At 39.8% G+C, this 21,002-nt stretch overlaps 2 protein-coding genes and 1 non-coding gene across 5 annotated transcripts; 1 reads left to right on the forward strand and 2 right to left on the reverse strand.

Annotated features, from left to right (window-relative positions):
- Positions 1-16: 16 nt before the first annotated feature.
- Positions 17-6,557, reverse strand: ankrd16 (ankyrin repeat domain 16). Its single transcript, XM_071921025.2, has 7 exons — positions 6,114-6,557; positions 4,674-4,894; positions 3,937-3,979; positions 3,705-3,813; positions 2,189-2,350; positions 961-1,039; positions 17-375 (listed from the first exon to the last, which is right to left on the reverse strand). The coding sequence occupies exons 1-7, from the start codon at positions 6,449-6,451 to the stop codon at positions 215-217; spliced, it is 1,113 nt and encodes a 370-aa protein (XP_071777126.1). The 5' UTR covers positions 6,452-6,557; the 3' UTR covers positions 17-214.
- Positions 5,883-5,970, reverse strand: trnay-gua (transfer RNA tyrosine (anticodon GUA)). Its single transcript is given in 2 exon segments — positions 5,883-5,918; positions 5,934-5,970. It is a non-coding gene; the product is annotated as a tRNA-Tyr (tRNA).
- A 6,083-nt stretch (positions 6,558-12,640) lies between the features above and the next one.
- On the forward strand, positions 12,641-20,525 carry glt8d2 (glycosyltransferase 8 domain containing 2). 3 transcript variants are annotated; one of them, XM_071921026.2, is made up of 9 exons: positions 12,641-12,683; positions 14,644-14,766; positions 16,007-16,175; positions 16,847-16,964; positions 17,093-17,177; positions 17,906-18,018; positions 18,722-18,888; positions 18,977-19,089; positions 20,147-20,525. In XM_071921026.2, exons 1-9 carry the CDS (start codon positions 12,665-12,667, stop codon positions 20,323-20,325), a joined length of 1,086 nt encoding a protein of 361 aa, XP_071777127.2. In that variant the 5' UTR covers positions 12,641-12,664; the 3' UTR covers positions 20,326-20,525. The 3 variants fall into 3 exon arrangements, with proteins under 3 accessions (XP_071777127.2, XP_078138173.1, XP_078138175.1); XM_078282047.1 differs by having other exon boundaries at positions 14,644-14,736; positions 15,983-16,175; XM_078282049.1 differs by having other exon boundaries at positions 14,644-14,722; positions 15,990-16,175.
- Positions 20,526-21,002: the final 477 nt, after the last annotated feature.

The following is a 21,002-nucleotide window of genomic DNA, read 5'->3' on the forward strand; positions in this document are numbered from 1 at the left end:
ATTTATTATATTCCACCAAATCATTCGGCCCAGTTGAAACAACAATTGATTGAAATTGTTTATCTGCAACACAGTCATCTTATTGTGCAGTCCAGCCTAACATACATAAACATACTGCAATCACATAATGTTTTAGGAGCCTTTTCTTACCTATATTAAATATATAATACAGAATCAGACAGATATCTATATTTTCCATCCCTGACTGACTCTACTACGTCTCTGGTAAGCCAGACTGAAACACTCGCAGGACGTCTGGTTTCTTGGCGAGCTGCTGTGCCGTGGAGCCGGATGCGTCCTCTGTGTCTTCCAGTCCCAGCTGCAGAAGAGTCCTGGCTGCGTCTGCATGCTGCCCGATGCAAGCCATGTGAAGCGCTGGCAGACGGACACAAAACAAGAGGGAGTCGAAGTATTCGTTTTCAACCTGGGCTTTGTTTTCCTAGTTTTTGCCATCCTGACGATTGATTGACACACTCAAGGGCCAAAGCCAGCTCCAGCAGTTGAACCCACCTCGAGTGTGTATGAATGGGAGCTACATAAATCTTTACAGTGAAATAAGTGGCAAAAAATTTGAACACAATCAATCGTCATGATGGCAAAAACTAGGAAAACAAGGCCCAAGTTGAAAATAACCGGAATTATCCTTTCTCAATATGCGTTCCTGTGTCCTCCATGATGCGTTTGACGTAATATCTAACAGCCGAAGTACAATTCCACAACAAAAAAACTCGAGGGCGGATAATGGGAATGCATTGGATGGAGACTTAGTCGACGAGAATGAACGGGAAGCCCCAAGATTCAGAGCGAGAACGACGCATCACACCCAAACGTAAAACCAAAACGACTCGAGCTCCTCACCTCGGCTAATTTGTTGAATACCAGTGTGAGATGACATGCATTAAATCCTTCTTTTCACAAGTTTACCATTGCAGGTAAAGTGGAGCCTGATACGTTGCTTACCAGTTCTTCCTTTTCTGTCCCTAACATGAAGATCTGCTCCCAGCTCCAGCAGGGTTTTTATAGTGGCAGTGTGGCCTTCCTGAAAAACACAAAGAATGACAGAGTTTGAACACTGTCATCTGCTCCCCAAGGTGTGTAAACTTGTTAACACCAAGACACGGGTGATGTTTCGAGCGTACTCCTCTTCATCAGACAAGTGACAAGTGTTTTCCACACCGTACTCAACAAAGTACTTAATGGCGTGGAAAACACACAAAGTACTCCCTTTTTCCTCCTGAAAAACATCAAACAGATTAATTTCTTGGATATAAGAAAGGCTTTCTCAGAGCGGCTTCATGCCCGCTTTGTTTGGTGTGGTTGAAGTCGACTCTGGGGCTTTTACCCCCCAAAATATAGCCATGGAAACGCACACTGAACGAAGCTGATTGAACGATTTTGGTGAAATTCTCCCATAGTTCTCTGCATGTCTTCGTATTATGTGCATCAAAACAATTACTCTTTAAGTTTGTTGTTAACAGCCAAATAGTATTTCATATTTTTTTCAGATTTTTATTTCATAAATTGCCAAATCGGATGCACAATCATCACTGAACAGTCGATCAACTTCCTCAGTCAACAACATGAATCAACCACAACACATAAATATTAGCCTGAAACAGTTTGGCAAGGTTTTGGAAGGAAAAGCGGAAATTAAATGATTTTTTTGTTTTCATCTACTTGTTAGGATTCAAAGTTTCTCAATGAAAAGCTGATCTGCACTGCCACATAGTTTTGCTTGCTACATCTGGTTCGTCTGTCAGTTGACAATGGAAAACACAAGCGGAGCAAATGAAAAACTGCACATTCTCCTCTGCAATTCATTTGATTCGGTCCAAACCAGAAACAGAGCTTTTATTTTGTTGTACTTTCACTGGTGGGATAATGTTTGTCACTGCCAATTGACAAATGAACCATACAAAGTCATGTGGGTGATGCAGACAGTTGGAAAAATTCAATCCTAACAAGCAGATGTGTGAGTAAACAGTCTAGTTCACTACTTTAAATGAAAAATGTTACTACTGTTTAAGATGTCCAGTTTCTGTCATTGATTATAGCTGCAATTTAGGATGTGATGTTTTTAAGTTTAATGGTGTAATTTGACTTATTTCAACAAGCTAAAAGCAAAACCTTTTAGAGACTTTTGGAGAGGTTTGGGAGAAACGGTGTCGACAGAGATCAGCGCTCTGACCTTGGCAGCGTAGTGCAGAGCAGTGAGCTGGATGTCGGTGGCCGTGCGGTTCACGTCTACACCGAGCTCCCGCACCAGGAACCGCAGCGCCCCCTGCTGGCCGGTGACTGCAGCCTGGTGCACCGGCTGAGCCCCCAGTATGTCAGCTGCTGTCGGAGAGGCCTACGGTACACACACACACACACACACACACAATAAGTACAAGTCATCAATTCCAATTCAACTGAGGAATTGGAATTGAATTGGAATTTCAGGAAGTTTCATTTAATTCAATGAAAGTCTGTGAAATTCCATGTTTCTTTGTTTGTTTTCCTTACCAGAGATTACATGTAGTGTTATATATTATCAATACTGAATATCATAAAATGTTAAAGGTTCTTTTCAGGTGGCATTTGATGCAGAACATGTAATCGTAATCCATATATATTAAGATTGAATGTATTTGTTTTGTTGAACTTTGATTCATAATGTTTGATTTAGCGAGTCGAGACAATCTCTCTTAGAAGTGGAATTTCATGGAATTTCATGGAATTCGATTCTGTTTCCTGTCATTCCGATTCAATTCACATTCTGTTTCCTTGGAGCTGGGTCACATTCACACTCCAGGAACTGAATTGGAGTTTACCATGCATTCTCAATTCAGTTTGTAGAAAAGGCTCTGGCAGTGCACCTGTTAACGAGCCAATTAATCGCCATAGCAACCCCAGCCCAGGCAGGCTCTGAAAATCCCCCGTGCCACGCAGCAGACAGCTTCTTCAGATGGTCGCTTCAAGGACTTAAAACCGAGTAAACCTTACCTGTTGTGTGCGTAGATGACCAAATGTAAGTAGAATGTGTCAGTTAACTGTTATGGAAATTGGTGTAAGGTTAAATTGATGTTAAGGAGATGATTATATTGAGTTGGACCCACATTGCCTGTTTATTGCTTGGTGTTTGCTTGCGCTAGTCTCAGCTATGGTTAGAGAGCCTTGTTAAGTTTAATAACTAAGCTATGTGGAGTTTGTTAGCCTTCATGTTGCACACCCAGTATTTTAATGAGAGATGTATCCATGTTGTGTGGACTTTTCCCTCACCGCTAACTACTGAGTTATATAGTAGTTATATCGTTATATAGAGTTTTATATGTTTTTCATGCTGATTACCTTATTACTATTTGGATAGTAATTCTCGTGCATTCCTTGTTTAATTCCATTAGTAATGATAATTACTCTCCTGTTTTATACCACACACAAACCCACCATCACATCCCTGTATTGTGGCATGCCGATGGATAGGATGGAGAGACTATAAGCAATTGTTGTGCCTATGTACCTGATGCCTTAAACCTTAAATAAAGTTCTGTGCATCAAAGTCCAGTCTCTGTGTCCTGACCCGACACCCCATATTGGTGAACACTCCTGAGCCAGCTAAATAGTTCAGTACACAGTTCATGAATGGCCCCAAACCCTGGGACAAGTTCATCTAAATATCTGAATTTTCGCTGTCTCCACTGAATATCTTCTGGATGTAGACGTACCTGGTGCTTCTCTAACAGCAGTCTGGCCACAGCGATGTGTCCGTTCCTGACTGCGTCCATGAAGGCAGTGACTCCGCAGCTGTCCGGTCCGTCCGGAGCGAAGCCGCATCTGAAGGGAGTCCAGAGGGAGGCAGGTGAAGGTCAGTCAAGGCTTATGTACTTTTAAAAAGCTGTAAAAAATTCAAAATATGAGCCACCTTTAAAATAAAAACCCAGTTAGACATGGACCAACCTCTCTAGTAAGATCCTGACAACGTCTTCACAGCCGTGCAGAGCTGGAGGAGGAACAGAGAGCAGCAGTTAGAAGATGAGGCTGGTGGGGAATATTTTACACTAAAACACAAATATGTGTATTTTATAGGGCTGCAACTAGACACCCCTTCTAAAAGAAACCAAGTGAAGTTTGAAAGAGATTAGACTAATCTTAAGAAAATGTTGTGGAATTGCACTTAAGAGCCTTCTTATGAACTTGCTAAAATTTATTCTCGGGGAACTCCTTAAGATCTATGAGGGAAGTTTAGTGAATCCCAGAGGTGGAGACTCGAGTCACTATTTTACCTGCTTGAGACTTGACTTGACTTGGGTTCTGGTGACTTGGGACTCGACTCTGACTTGTACTTTGATGACTTGAAAATGGTTTCTAAAGTCTTGACTTGAGATCTTGTGTTTGTGTAAATGACTTAGATTGAAAGTGATGAGATTTGTTCCAGCGGACGACTGAATTTAAATTCTGTTTTCTGAATTTGTATGGAATGATTGAATTTATTGAAGTTGAAACTGATTATAGAAATCAAACTCATGATGCTCTTACCAAGTTGTTATCCTATTAAAACCATATTGCATTGAAAAGTCCTAGATATTTAGTTTTCTTTAAGATATTACATTGATACTGGACTCTTGATTTGTTCTGACTTGACTTGCTGTGCTACATTTAGACTTGAGACTTGACTTGAGACTCGACCGCGTCACCTGCAGTGTGCAGGGGCGTCCTGAGGATCTTGCTCTCGGTCCTCCAGACGTCCGGGGCGGCGAGGAGCAGGTGCTGCACGACCGCAGGATCCCCCTCCCTGCAGGCGATGTGGAACGAGTTCCAGCCGTCCTTGTTCTTCAGCGCGGGGTCGGCGCCGTGCCGCAGCAGCTCCTCCACCACTCCCAGGTTTCTGCGGGTGCAGGCCATCATCAGAGGAGTCCTGACAGAGAGGAGCGGAGGAGTGACTTACCTGTATTATCTTCACAGTGTATAAAGTATGAAAAAGTGCATTATCTAATTCTGATTATCTGTTTTTTTCCTATAGGTGAAATAAATTTGTCGTTCACTCAGCCAAAAAGCACTAATTCGAGCCGGATTTGAACCAGCAACTGAGCGCTCTAATAAACCCTCAAAGGCTAAGCCCCACCACAAAGTTAGTCATAGAGATGTGAAACTTGGTGTACACATGTATCACGACACACTGAACATTTTCGCCTCTAGGACCCATAATGTCCGCCATAAATTTTTGGCATCCATCCAAAAACCTTTAAAAAATCCCATAAACCACAGGTCAGAATGACATAATTTTAAGAGGAGTCCTGATAGATATTTAAGGCAAGGCAAACTTTATAGCTTTATAGCAGTGGTTCTCAGCATGAGGTCCCGGGACCACCACGGGTCATTGAGGGGGTTCCAGGGGGTCCCCAGCAAATTGATGAATTGTTAAGCGTCACCATTTACAAGAAGTTAACACAATTAGAGAATGAAGAAGAATGATTATTTTGATCTTAGTTTCACTGTTAACTCATGGAATTCTGGACAAAATCATATCAAACAACAAAAATATTCTTAGATTTGGGTCCGAGAGACAAAATCTAATCAAATTGATATGAAAAAGGTTGAGAATCACTGCTTTACAGCACATTTCAGACACGAGGCAAATTCAATGTGTTTGACGTAAAACACCAAAAAAATACATGATTTGTTTGGTAAAATAGCATAAAGAAAGAACGAAAGAAAGAAAGAAAGAAGTATGTAAGGATGATAATAAACAAAAAAAAATATTCGTTATAGGGTCGAGGTAGGCAATAATGACTTCCTTGTATTATCTCCACAGTGTAGGCTTATATAAAACATGATATTATGCATTATCTGATTCTGATTATCTGTTTATCCTAATTCTGGTTCCTCGGACAAAAACATTTCTCTCCTTCGAGCCGGATTCGAACCAGCGACCTAAGGATTTCAGCATCAAGCCACTACAGTCCTCCGCTCTACCAACTGAGCTATCGAAGGGAGCTGCATGTCAACACCGCAAAAACTACCTTTATTCATACGTTTGGGTCTAACTTTTGAGTATAAATCAATAACTTAGACGACACATCTAAACCGCCGAAATCCCTAAAAGAAGAAGAAGAAGACGACATTCTCATCCTCACCAGTCCGCCTTCTTCAAGCAGTCCACCTTCGCTCCTTCCCGGATCAAGCAGCTCACACAGGCTTCGTGCCCCATGGACGCAGCTTCGTGCAGCGGCCTCTTGTAGTCGTTGTTGTACACCTCCACCTCCATGCCTACCTCCTTGATTAAAAACTTGACTAGCTCCAGGTGTCCGTGGCGGGCGGCGTAGTGAAGCAAAGTGTCTCCGGATCTGCCGAAGTGTTTCTTGCGGACAGTTTGCGCCGCCGCCTCGCCAGCTAGCGTCAGTTGGTTCTCCAGCGAGCATAGCTGTCCCTCCTGGGTGAGTTTCACTAAGTGTTTCAATGCGTTTTCGTCCATGCTAAATGCAAATAAAGGGTGTTCATGACATACAAAAAGAGTTATAAGCCAAAATATTACACGAATACAAACTCAGAGCTGTTTAAAGTCATGCTCTAATACTGTACTAGCTAGTGTTGCGTTTTAACAAAATATTTGATGGCCAACCATGACCTTACACATAGTTTTCTTGTTGTTGGCACGTTAAATGCTATATAAGGCGCATTATTTTGTCATTTTTCATGTGTTTTTTGTATTATGGTGCTTAGTTTTGTCCATTTACATAAAAATGCCAATAAATATATCGTTGAAACACATTCTGATTATACTTTGGCTTTAGCTCAGGTAAACCGCTACTGCGATACAAAAAATGACACTTATCGGCCCACAGGGGGCGCTATAACAACATCCCAAAGTCTAATTAGGCTCAGTCCTGCCGTCCCGTTAGTTGGAGGTGAAACTTGGTACACGCGTGTACAAAGTCAAACACTTACCAAATTTTTTTTTAAAAATGTCTTCCTTTTCAGAATGTCTCTTCAACCCATTTTAACGATGAAGAGGACACCCGACACCAGGACAATGCCGCTAATTGTGAACGTTGTGGCATCCTCTTTCAAAGAGGAGGGCGGCACTGCAGCGGTGGTCAAAAAAGATAAGATTGCAGCCATCACAGATTACTGTGTACGAAGAAATGACTGAAAGAATCAAAGAGGGCAATACTTACATACCGGTAGTCAAAAACTACGGCCTGCAAGACAGCCCAAAGGCTCGTCTTCATTAAAAGAGACGCTCTGTTTTTGTCCCGCTGGAAGCAGCAGAAGAAGTTGAGCCTCCTGGTTCATCCTCTCCCCACTGTGTCTGTTAAAGAGCAGACAGGAGGTTTATTACCCTACAGGGAAAGGTGACAGAGGTCAGTTCCTCAGTTAAAGGAAGAGTTCACCCAAAAATTTAAATTCGGTCATTATCTAAGTTTAGATTCCCAAATTCGGTTTCTCTCTGCACACCTACACTGTGTATTTATCATAAATGAAAGATGGTTGACTTGCATCTCTTAACAAAACATTTGATTTTCCCCTAATTTTCAAACATGTATTCATCTCTGTTATGGCTTACTGAAGTAATTCAATAGAGTCTCAATAGAAAACATTATCTTAATGGACCTTTTAATTTATTTACATATACTACACATTGATTGATTACTGATTATTTAATACAGATGGCAGCAGAAAGAAAAGTCACCAGTGGCAAGGAGACAGTTCCTCTGAGATTCATTTGACTGGAGCAGGTCTGGATGCTTTTTATATTGTCTGAAGTGGAATCCTATCCAAGTCAGCCTAATTTTGTAATTCCCTTGTATTTACAATTTCTGTATGAAATTAAGTAATGCAACTGGGGGAAATGCAGCATTATTTCTCTCACATCAGTGTGTTTTTCTTTCTGTAGCCTGTGAAGTTAATTTCATAAATCATATAGCAGAACTTGGAATTCTATGAGTTTTGCTGATCTGCTCTTACTGTGAAAAGTTAATCAAATATCAACACATTACATGTTACTGTATGTCTGTGATATTTCATCAATCACAGTTTGTGTAACTTATGAAATGTTTACATTTGTTTTTGAATAAATATACTGTACATGTTTCTGTTTTCATTACTGTTTGTGTGTTAGTGTGACAAGTGTGTGTGTGTGTGTGTGTGTGTGTGTGTGTGTGTGTGTGTGTGTGTGTGTGTGTGTCCCGATGGTCTTCTCACTCTCCAAAGTTCTCAATGTCTGGGATTTTTTTCCATAACAGCATATTAGATATTAAAACTAACTAAACTAAAACTAATATTATGAGTAATGTTACTACTACTACTGGTACTACTACTGAAACTATTACTACTACAACTACTTTGAAAATATTATTAGCTATTCTTCAATGTACTGACAACATAAAGGACTTCTGGCCATGAAATGCATTGCTTTAGCTTTCAAACTAAATATATTTGAACTTTTTCTAATTAATAATGTTTTCAAACAAAAACATTTTTGAAGAAAATTATTGTTATTAAAAAGATCTACGACCTAATTAGCATGATTGCATCGTTCATCTCATAGACGGCAGAAAGAGGCAAAACTCTTGAAGAAGTATTTGAAATCCCAGTGATAAACATTGGTCGTCCTTTCCAGCAGAGCCACCCCACGGGAATTATGGGAATTGTCGTTTTTGTGATGACGCGCAAATTAAGCTCGCAAAAGAACCAGAAAACGGTTTTAAAATGCATTTATTAGGGGATTTAGACTTGTAACGCATTTATCAGGCATTGGCATAAAACATGCTACTTTAATAATCAGGCACAGGCCTAAATTTAGGCTTAAGGATAGTTTAAACTCAGTTACATTTCACACTTCAGTTTCTACAGCTTCTCTCATATTATGGATAAACAATCAGATCAAGATTGTTTTCATAGCAGAAATGAATCGTAAACATCACTGCTGCTATCGTAAACTGTGATGAACTAATTCAATCTGGCGAGTCACAGAAGAAGAGTCAGAGAACAAGATGAGTCACATCTGGAGGGAAACCGCCGAAGAAGAAGAGAGAGAGGGGGGAAAAAAGGAGAGAAGTGGGCTTGTTGGTGAGGGAGAGTCTCACTCCGCAGCGCCTACAGGACCAGGAACATCAGGAATGAGACTGAAAATAATTATCACCTTCCTCTCTGGTAAGTCCAACTCATTCTCACGCTTTATGCACTTTACATACATTTCTCAACATGGGTAATAAATCTCTTTTACACCTCCTTTTACTCATGCTGTCTGTGTCTTCTAATGTTTTCTCAGACAGTGCATGAACATAAATGTTGGTTTATTGTGTGTGTTGCAGTCTTATAGCCTTGTTGCCTTGTTAGATAACTGCAATAGTACTTTATGTTCTGCTACACTGCAAAAAATATCCATCTTAACAACATTTAATCTAGTTTTGAGCCTTAAAATCGTATATTTTTTACAGCAAGAGGGAAAATGTGCCCGTAGGATGAGATAATTTCACTTGTTTCCAATGCAAATCAAGACTTTTCTTGAATTAAAGTGTAATTTTCTTGACACAGTACCAGGAGATTGATCTGCCTCTTTCTGCCTCGTTTTAAACTATTGGTGCTTGTTTCTAGAAAATTCCCAAAACGAGTGAAACTGCATTGGAAACCAGTGAAATGATCTCACTCCACTGGTAGAATTAACTTTATTCTTGATTTAAGAAGGTTTTCTGACTGAATGAGTCCTGCATGGCTTGTTATTTTTTGCAGCGGGCTGAACGCCCCTGTGTGGTTTGGTTTGGACAATCCCCCTCCTCCATGATGTGCAGCTAATGGGAAAAATAACAGCTTTCCTTGCTATTGATAATGATTTTTTTGCATGATTTTGATGGATCATGAACATTATACCTGCATGATGAGCGTCCTTAAGAAGCCATTTAAGAGAAATAATGTAAAACACAGTGAGAAGCTTCTGTACTGATGTTTAGCAGTGTTGGAAAGAGTACTAGACTGTTCTGCCCAAGTAGAAGTACTGTTACTCTGCTAATATTTTACTTAAGTAGAAGTGAAAGTATTGGTGTAGAAATCTACTCAAGTAAAAAAAGTTGCTCAGTTAGAAAAGATAATTGATTTTTCCTATGCAATTCTAAAAGGACAAGAGGACAACATTCAAACTTGTTTCTTTTAATTGGAAAAATTAAAAATGACAAAATAAAGTGCAGAAACAAAGTAAAGCCAGATTTCTCTTCTCACTGTGAATGGATCCACATTTGGCCAATTTACCTCGGTCCAGTTTCTGTTGCTGATGGAGAGACACAACATCTGTCCTCTGTAATGAATGTAGCCAACTGCAGTACTTCAGTAAAAACATACTTAAAGTAAAAGTAAAGTTACTGACTTTAAAAAAATACACAAAAAAGTACACAAAAAAGCGACTCAATTACAGTAACGTGAGTAAATGTAATTAGTTACTTCCACCCTTGATGTTTAGTATCATTTCTTTGACAACTGCTCAAACTTAAGGAATACAGACATTTTTAAAAACATCATAGGAACTCATATTTCTATCCATATTTCTATCACATTTGACTGTCAGTGGTAAAATCCTGTAAATACACCGACAATTGATGGGAGAACAAAACACATGTAAGCTAAACACACCGTCATTTAAAAAAAGATCCTGAGAAGTTAACCAAGTGTTTAATCCCGGCCAGAGACTTCATGTTGGGCAGCTCTGCTTTCTGGAAGGAGAGCGTCCAATAACTAATCAATCACAGATGCACTGGGCTCCTCTGAACAGCGACAAACAAACCAGAAAGACAACGCATCGCACAAACCGCATGGTCCTGTTTTATTTCCATCTGACGTTACAAGTTCAGTTTGAGTCTCATAGGAGCTTTGGAGGAATTGCTGATACATGAAAAAGACAGAGATATGATAGTATTGCTCAGCAGATAAGGAAATAAAAGAGCATTTTTCCTCAAGTTTCACCACTATACACTGAATTTACAAAACATTAGGGACACTTTGTCTTTTCAAGTTCATTCATGAGGTGAATCCAGGTAAAAGCCATTCTTTCTGATTGATTTCCCTTATTAAATCTATAGCAATCACAAAGGAGGAGATAAAGATAGATAAAGAGAAGCAGACGAGTTACAGAAGGATTTTGAAGCTTTGAGACAAATGAGATGTGAATTGTGCAAAATTCAATATCAGGAAGATGTCCCTAATATTTTGTCCATTCAGTGTCTAAGTTAAAAACGCTGGAAGACAAACCGATTCCTTGACGAAGCCAGGAAGGAGGGTTTTATTAGACAAATAAGTAAAAAAAAAAAAAAACCAAAAAAACATATTGCAGTCAGACAAAAGCTTTATGAAAAATGTCATCAGAAAGGAAGTGCTGCAGGGTTTCTGCAAAACTGGAACCACATGTTTTTGTGGAGCGACTCCTGGCTCCGGGTCTCCTGCAGGGTCTCAGGTCACACCGGCAGCTTGTATGGTCCGAGTGAAGACATGAAGCAGCAGTGAGGGAAAGTAAAGCAAGTGTTAAAATCAGAATCACTTGAAAATCAGAATCACTTTATTCACCAAGTACAATGAATGTGCAGAAAACATGAAAAGGTTTAGAGTGAAAAGGGGCAAAAGTGACATTTTCCCTTCATTTTATAGCAGAGCAAAAACCAAACTTTAAACACTTTCATCTTTTCATTCAAAACGTAACAGAGGAACCATTCATGCTTTTACAGAAGATTCAGAAAAAGTGATATTCTACACTAAACTACTAAGTGCAGTTACGCCCCCTTTTTGCACCAAATTTTAAAGGTTTTCACTCGAGTCTTTTTGGATTTTTTCCCCTTTATTTTCATTTTGGTTATGATTACAGACGTGTTCTTCTTCTTAGTCAGAGCTCAGTAAGACGATAGACTTTTCCAACGATATGTAACACTCATTTTCAGCCAAAAATTTGAACATTGAACAAGTTTTAGGTAAACTAAAGTAAGGCCAACACCATTCTGGACTGCCATCACCGACCCTTACATAGCAAATTAAATTCGAGCTCCTTCCTTCTGGGTGTTGATTTAAGATTCCCCAAATTTAAGCGCAAATTCATTTATCCCTACCGCCATTAATTAGCTAAATATGCATAATTATAGCCTTTATTTATTTATTAGTATTGCGATGTTTGGTAAACTTACATGTATATAGGCTATTGACCCAGACCCAGATTATGCACTTATACCGTTTTTAATCTCATGACTATTTGCTGACATTCTGCTGAGTCGTGTTGTGTGTGATCTGTGTGCTGTGTTCTTCTAACTTTTGTAAACCTGCTTACAAAGCAAATTTCCCTTCGGACACAATAAAAGCATTGAATTGAACTGGGGGGGGGAAATGTCACTTAACGTCCCTTTTGCAGGACGGTGGCCTGCATGTTTCCCTCTGTGCTAAACGATGTGTGGTCTCTGTGGATGTCTAAGACTTTGCAGAGCAGCAGATCGTCTCTCTCTTGTTGCCAGAAACTGTCTCTCTGTTTCAGTGCTGCGCTGAGGGAAACGGCCAAATCACATCAGTCTTCATTAACTCCAAGGAATATTTATACTCCCTGTTTCTCTCTCAGTTTCTCTCTTCACTTGTCTTGACTGACTTCATACTGTAGCTCTCTCTCTCTCTCTCTCTCTCTCTGTGTGTGTTTGCAGATGTTGCTGGAAAGCAAACATGAAATATGGCTCTTCTGAGGAAAAGTAAGTGAAAACAAATTGTTATATCAATCGATTAAATGGTCCCTGGTCGCTTTAATATACCTGAGACACATGAAGTTCTGAGACAGCTGTTTTCTGCCCCTGTGGGTGGTCAGATTGAGTTAGAGTTAACTTTCTAATAGACTCATTTGTTTCCCTGTGGTTTTCCCACTCACACTGACTTACAGCTTTGTGTTGATAGTGAGGTTTAGCTTAACTTCAGCTGAACATGACGACTGCAGAAGGACTTTAGTGCAGACGTTGTAAATAAAGCCCCGCCCCCCCTCCCTAAATCCTCTCCAGGGAGTTTCAACAGAGCTGGAATGCATCCAACTCCTCCCTCAACATGTGCATATGTGACTCTGCATGGACGTGCACCAAGTGTATGTGTGTGTGTGTGTGTGTGTGTGTGTGTGCACGCCCCTTGAAAGCTCTCTCACAAATCAAGAATGTCCACCAGTCTCAAGACTCTGCTTATATTTGTGCCATGTGTGTGTGTGTGTGTGTGTGCGTGTGTGTGTGTGTGTGTGTGTGTGTGTGTGTTAGGGGTGGGGGGGTTGATGAGGTAACCAGAGGAAAGCCTGTAAAGGAGTTAAATGTCATGATCCCGTTCTGAATGCCAACCTGCTTTCCATACGATATGAAGCAATTAGAAAAATACATTCAAACTGTAATTATACACTAAAATTACAGTAAGCTGCTGTTTTCCTGTGTGAACACTTTACAGCAAATATACAGTAACAACAAATCATCTCTTCAATTTTGTACAGAACACAAAACAGTTTTGTTCCAAAATGAGATATCCACGATTTAAAAAAGTAAAGCATCCCCAAAATGATTGCTAATATAAAATTAAAACAAACTGCTACTGTTGACATATTAAAACCTCTATCTCCAATTTAGATGATTTTCATGCTTTAACTTAAACTGAAGGATTATATAGTTCTCTATGGGTTAAGAAAATGATAAAAAAAAAAAAAAAACCTTTCAAAACCTATTGAATAAACTGAAAAATGCTTGGTGGTCAAGCTAAAAAACAAGGCTATTTTTCTTAGTTCCTGAAAAATTGAATTTTTTTCACCCAACAGTGAGGCTATGTTACCCTTTAAAGGATAGTAACTACATTAATCAACTGGATCCTGTATAATTGAATTGTAGATATTGAATAATGTTTTTTTTATTTTTCAAAATGTATGTATAGCGTTTTTTTTAATAAATAAGCTCTTCACTTTGTATCAGAAAATCTACCAGTTCGATGTTTATAGTCAGAAGCTCTGACACTCGGTAAAGCCTTGGTCTGGGTCAGTAAAGGGTGAGTGATGTCATTGTAAAATTAATAGCGTTTCGGAGCTTGTATCTATTAGAATTAGTTATGGCACCGGGATGAGCGGCCAAGAAAGATAAGAGTGTGTTGTAACTGGTTGCAGATGGGGAACCGTCTCCATTCCCAGAAGTGTGGAAACAATCCAAACTTCAAACATCTCTTTTCTTTGGTGACAAAAAAGAACGTGTCATTGCTGCTGCGGGGTGAAAATATTATAAAAAGTCACGTTTACAGGATTGTTTTCAGATTGATGACCGCACTGCTTTTTTTTTTAAATGTTAGCAGTGGCTTTTGAATGGGGTTCATTGGCCAGAGAGTGAAAAACAAGGAAGTAGTGGAACATAAACCCACTTGAAATCCCCTTTTTATACTGATATAAATCTTAATGAGGTAAATTCTTAGTATACATACAGTTAGCACTACCAAACTGTTTCATGTTATATGAAGATAGGGTCTTTTAAGGAAAAAAACAAACAGAAATGCATGCTTTTCTGCAAATTTTTGTATGTATTGGTGGTGGATTTCCCTCCTTTTTATTTCGAACATGCACTACCTGTAAAAGACAAATGTAAAATCTATGTATGACTGTATGAACCTGCTCATGCACTGACAGACTGCTGTATTTTCTTTGCGTTTCAGTTAATCGAATCCTGCTGATGCTGCTGCTGCTGCTGCTGTGTCTCCTCCTGCACAGTAAGCTGTTCAGGGCTTCGACTCGGCCCAGACTCTCAGGTAAACCCCTTTCTGCAACAGAGGAGACGAGTCCTACTTTGACCTGAGGGCTGCTGCCATGTTTACACAGCGAGTTTAATAAGATTGCTGTTCTCCTTTTCTATTTTAGTAAGATTAATTTGGCACGATCAGGACCAAAAACGAGGGTGAAATATTCCTATAACATGAGAATAACTCAAACAGCCAGGACTCAGTTAGGCTGCGTTCACACGTGGAGTTTCTTAGTGTGGAAAAAGCGCTGCCTGGAGTGCTTTCTGTGAGGGGAAATAAAAAGCAGATCACGACAACATCATCTGATGTTAGAGGAGTAGCTGCTAGCTCACTAGCTAGCTGGTTAGCACTTAGTAGATAAAACAGTGTTGTGCAACAAATAAAGGCTTACCAGGTATTCCCAACACGTCCAGTGTAATCCCATGCTGCCTTTATGATCGTTGTCGCGATAACGGAAATTCATTTATTACAACGATCAATTTTTCCACTGGCAGTTTGACTTTCTCCTTCATCGTGATTGGTTGGCTGAGAGAAAAGCAGTTCATGTCACCCAGCGCTTTTCTGAAAAGTTTAACATTTTTTAACCAAAAAAAAATGTTTTTTTGGGAGCGGCTGCCTCCCATTACTTTTAATGACAAAAAGGCACTGGCAGTTGGGGAAAAAACGCTGCGTTTTGCTGCTTTTCTTCTCCAGCTACAGCTGCATGTTACAGAACGGCGAAGTCTCACGTCATTTTATAGGCTGAGTTAGCATTTCTGCTATTTGGTGTGAAGTCCAAAAATGCCCATAGGTTTTGCAAGAAATGGCCAAAATAAAGTCTGTGCTATATCTGGCTGGTCTGGTTAGATGTGATAAGTTAACCATATGAACCATAACAACTATAATAACTGTCCAATACAATGCTAGGCTATGAAAATCTTAATAATTCAAATGTACAGTCAAGCTATGGCAATGAAAAGTCATTAAGTCAAAGTCATTAATGTCAATAAGAATTTGTTCTTAAGTGACCTGCCTGTTAAAATAAAGGTTGAATACAAAAAATAAAAATAAATAAAAAGATAAAGATGCACTTTATTGATCTCCTAGTGGAAATTCAGGAAACAATCAAAATTTGCAAAGGTGATGCTAGTGGATGTATTTTAACCCCTGGAACAAAACGTAGTATATTTTGTGGAGATGCTAATTTTTATTTTTTTTAAACATTACGCAAAATTCCAACTTCCGTTTCCGTTTCTGTTCCCTGGTTTCCTCTCAGATCACAGGAAGGGCCTCGGTGGAGTTGCCATGGAGACGGTCTCAGAGGCGGATAGCGTTATCCCCGTCATCATCTGCGCATCAGAGGAGCGTATGGGCGCGACCATGGCAACCATCAACAGTATCTATAGCAACACAGACGCCAGCGTGTTCTTCTACATCGTTACTCTTCGTGACGCCATCAAACTGACCAGGTTTGGCGTTACTTTGTTCACACAGTCAAGCATTATATATTAAAGGTGATATAAGTAAGATGTTTACTGTCCCATAGCACAAAATTAGCTTATCTGTGTGGGGTTGATAGGGTTGTTAATCAATACCAATGACTCAATGATTACTTCACTAGGCGCTGAGATTTCTGGCTTTAAAAACTCACGTTCCAACCCGTACTTGCATTGGAAAAGTTTGTGGATCCATTTGAAGAAACCAAAATAAGTCCTTGAATGTTTTTGAAAATGTATGGATGGCCTTGAAAGGACTTGATATTTGAATTATAGCATCCAAATTCATCAATATACCTCAGCTCTCTCCATCGTAGTGTCAACACTTCACATCCTGAGGAAAACCCTGTGATGTTTATGCAGCTGCAGTTTGAAATGATTTCACCAGGATTTCTCCACATGACAAGATCAGGAGTAAACAATGAAGCCTCTGTGAAGTCTCACTTGGACCAGTGTCATGTTTTGCCCCCTAAACACGCCAATTTGGAGTCCTTAAAAAAAATCCATAAAACCATAAAAATCATTGAAAGTCCTTTTATTTGACGTCCAAGTGAGTGTGAGAACACTTTGCTGGCTTCCGCTGTTTCCCACTGAGCCGCTCCACTGGAGAAATTAATTGTGAGTCTTTCTTTGCGTCCTCCCAGGCAGTACATCGAGAAGACGAAGCTGAAAGGCATCAAGTATAAGATTTTGGAGTTTAACCCCATGGTTCTGAGAGGGAAGGTGAAGCCGGACTCATCCCGACCCGACCTGCTGCATCCAGTGAGTTCTGGGTTTGTTTCTGCGATGATAAACAAACACTATGCATGCACAAATGTATCTGTGCCACAGTTTTAAAGTAAACTCAAACTTCCAAAGAGGTGAAATAACCTTTTTTAATTGTTTTGCAGCTCAACTTTGTGCGCTTTTACTTAGCTCTGCTTGACATCAACCATAAGAGGGTGATATACTTAGACGACGATGTCATTGTGCAAGGTATGTATATGAGCGAGACAGGAGAGAATCCAATGAAGTAGAAGAGGTACATCTGAAAATATTGTAAAATATATGTATATCCTTCCAATTTAATGGTATCAAGGTTTGCTGACATTGATAGCAGATGTACCTTTTGCAGTCATGAACCTGAAACACTCGCTCTCTTATTTTATAGTTGTTGTAAAGCAATAACATTTCAGAGGGATTTGGACGTTTTCATTAAAAATAAAACAGGTCACCCTATACATGTTACCTGTACGATGTTGTAGTTTATTATGAAAACTTTATGATTAATCTTATGATTTTGATTGGTAAATTTCACATCCATAAGTCAACATTTTCTAAATCCACCCCTATTGGCAAACTGACTTTAATTGACTGAATCCCTGGTGAATAACAAGAAAAGCTTCTCTACTGTCCAATATTTTAATGAGATATTCACTGAATGAATGTCTCTCTTTTTGAAATGAAACTATTACCAAATGTTATGTTTGCTTTGCTGTCATTGTCATGTATTACTGTATTTTTTTTAAACTGTATTTGTGAATTGATGGAGCTGCAGATATCTGATTTGGGGAATTTCTTAATGAAAACAGAAAGTCGGCATAACACCAGAAAAGACAGGAGAGAGAGACAAAAGGCAAACATAATGTTTCATACAGAGGACTGTCGTGCTGTAACAGGGATATCTGCATATTTCACCTACAGCTTTCTGTCGTACTTTCCAGGTGACATCAAGGATCTGTTCGGTATCAAACTGAAGGCCGGCCACGCTGCCGCCTTCGCCACCGACTGCGACCTGCCGTCCACGCACGAGATGGTGCGCAGCGTCGGCATGCAGGTGCATTTTTATGCTTTGCCTGTATTTCTTTGATGGGAAAGACTTTCACGTGCTAAAAAAAAAATGGAAGACAAACACTAAACAAACATGGACGTCCTGAAAAGGATGATGTGGATTTGGCCGCTTCATGCACTTAAAAAGAAAGTTATGATGAAAGTTATGAGTCTGGCTAACTACAAAAATAATATAGGTGCATGTGTAGTCTTTTCTTTGTGTTGACTGACCCGAAACTTGATTTTTCCGTCATGGTGAGAAGGTTAACGGTTGTCGTTCGTCATAACTCCGACTGAATGGTGTTTGTGTGAAGTTTTTCTGATATATCTGATAGCACGTGAATGCAGGTTCTGTCTGTTTCTGCATGGATCTTCTCCTCGCTGTATAAGCATTTTATCTACAGAAACCTAATTTTCATATTATATATACACAAACAAAAAAAACATCTTCTGTACATTTGTTTGACAATATTACACCTCATACATCTTTTACCCCACATCAAGAGATCTAGAAAAAATAATTTAGATTCAGAAAAAATAATAATACCAATAACAATAATGACAATAACAACAATAATACCCAAAATAAACATACATTTTTAAGTTTGTATTCTTTCTCATCCTCTTAGATCTAAAAATATTTGTACTTTTCAAAGAATCAACCTCAGTAACTGAAACATGATGCTTTCCCCTCTGAGCCCGTCTCCCAGACAACCTACATGGGCTTCCTGGACTACAGGAAGCAGGAGGTGAGGGACCTGGGAATCAACCCCAGCGACTGCTCCTTCAACCCCGGGGTGTTTGTGGCCGACATCACCGAGTGGAAGAAACAGAAGATCACCAAGCAGCTGGAGAAGTGGATGGAGGAGAACTTCAGGTGAGCACAGCGACCGCCTAACGCCACGATACCTGCTGTAAAGATGAAAGAGTCAAAACCCCTCGAAAGCCTCCTCTCTCTCCACCAGGCAGAACATATACAGCAGCGCCTTGGCGGGCGGCGTGGCGACTCCACCCATGCTGATTGTGTTTCATGACAAATACACAGCGATCGACCCAGTGTGGCACGTCAGACACCTGGGTAAGACCGGCGTCCCTCTTGATATGTAAAAGAAATTCCTGAATCACGCTGTATTCTGTATGGTCCGGGGACCACCAGGGGTCTATGAGGGGGTTCCAGGGGGTCCCCAGCAAACTGATGAATTGTTAAACTTCACCATTATTTAATTTACAAGAAGTTAACACAATTGGAGAATGTATAGAAGAATGACTGTTTTGATCATAGTTTCTCTGTTATCTCTCTACCTACAATACAGATAGTCATGGAGTTCTGGACAAAGTCATATCTGACAATAAAAATATTCTCAGATTTGGATCAAATGGGGGTCTGTGGCTCTAATGTGGACTAAATTAGGGTTGATGTGAAAAAGGTTGAGAATCACTGCTGTATGGTAAGGTGATTTATCGTAAACCAAAACCAAACAGAAGTGTAACTAGTTGTCAAAAAACATTGTTGGAATCAAACTATCTTGTCTTCTTGTAAAACTAACTAGAATAAAATGTCTGCAAATTGTTTTAAGTTTTCGCCTTTTGTTTATGTATGGGGTAAAAAAAAGAATGATTTTTAGGCGGAGATTTTTGGCTATTTTAAATGCTAACTTGGCCACAAGATGGCGCTCTCCTGTAGACTGATTTAAAACCGACTTTCTCCCAACTGAGAAAACGCCGGAGTCCGGTTTGGGATCATTTTGAGCTAAATGGTCTGAATTCAGATTGCTATCCAGTCTGCTAGTGATTTCATTTGTGCAGCATAAAACCAAGCGGTCCCAACTTTAAGTTGGTTGAGGATATATTGAAAAAAATTAATGTAAATAAATGTAAATACAAATTTATGATTTGACTGTATTACACAATACCTGTTCTAAAGTCTCCCAATCTTTCGTGTCTCTCTACTATACACTGTATGACAAACGCAAAAAAGACAAAAAAAATAAAATCCCCAAAGTTTCGTCAAAATCTGATCAGTGGGGTCTGAGATATTGTGTATGATGGACAGATAGATCGACTGACCCGGGACGATCCATAGTCCCTCCCCCCGATTTGGCTTTAAAGTGGAGCTTTCTGTTTTCTTTCTGTAGGCTGGAGTCCAGACACCCGTTATTCAGATAGTTTCCTCCAGAAGGCGCGGCTGCTGCACTGGAACGGCCGGTTCAAACCCTGGAATTACCCCGGCGTCCACCTGGACCTGTGGGAGAAGTGGTTCGTCCCGGACCCCTCCGGAAGGTTCTCCCTGGACCGACCTGAGAGCGACGGCTAAAGCCTGAGGACCGCACCGTGTCCGAGCCGGAGGGACACGAGGCAGGAGACGTTCAGGACTCACTGGACCACGATGGAAGGATTCACAGGGAAAGAACTCTGATGTGATTTTGTGGCATGTTCTTGAAAACAAAGTCTTGTTGCTGTTTGAATATTGTATGAGGAGCATACAATGGCGTTACGTATTCTAAATACAAAAAAATGTAACTGTATCCCCAAAAAATAATGTATTCTGATTACACATAGCTGTGAAAAAAATTAGAGGACTACTTCTGGGAATACTTTTATAGTGAAAGCGAGAAACTTTTATGTTTGAATGCAAACCTGAAATCAACTTCCTGAACTTTGTAATTTTCCACTTCTTCTCATCTGAACCGTTATACCTCAGATATGGAAAAGTAATCTGAAAGTAATTGAAAGTAATCAGAATACATTACACAGTTGGGGTAATCCCTTGGTTTACGGTACTGATAACATGTTTGGTGATGTAACGAGTAACTGTAATGGAATAAGCTCAAGTTCAGCGTTGACAACATGTCAGACTCGTTGACATACAAAACATTTTGTTGACTCGACAATGTGACTTTCAAGCCGTTTCTGTGAATAAACAGGCAGAGACTTTGCCAACTGACCAAAACAGTTAATTATGGGACAGATAATCACAGACCAAACAAAGCG

Source organism: Centroberyx gerrardi, chromosome 24, assembly GCF_048128805.1.
Source record: "Centroberyx gerrardi isolate f3 chromosome 24, fCenGer3.hap1.cur.20231027, whole genome shotgun sequence".
Classification (NCBI taxonomy): Eukaryota; Metazoa; Chordata; class Actinopteri; order Beryciformes; family Berycidae; genus Centroberyx; species Centroberyx gerrardi.

Bases quoted from the DNA above. Each gene is read 5' to 3' on its own strand.
- glt8d2 (XM_071921026.2), top strand. The intron at 16,965-17,092 runs GTGAGTTCTGGG...ATTGTTTTGCAG, and splicing joins GACCCGACCTGCTGCATCCA to CTCAACTTTGTGCGCTTTTA. The intron at 18,019-18,721 runs GTGCATTTTTAT...CCCGTCTCCCAG, and splicing joins TGCGCAGCGTCGGCATGCAG to ACAACCTACATGGGCTTCCT.
- ankrd16 (XM_071921025.2), bottom strand. From the start codon at position 6,451: ATGGACGAAAACGCATTGAAACACTTAGTGAAACTCACCCAGGAGGGA. The intron at 3,980-4,673 runs GTGACGCGGTCG...TTCCTCCTCCAG, and splicing joins GACGCCCCTGCACACTGCAG to CTCTGCACGGCTGTGAAGAC. The intron at 2,351-3,704 runs GTACGTCTACAT...TGTGTACCGTAG, and splicing joins TGCTGTTAGAGAAGCACCAG to GCCTCTCCGACAGCAGCTGA.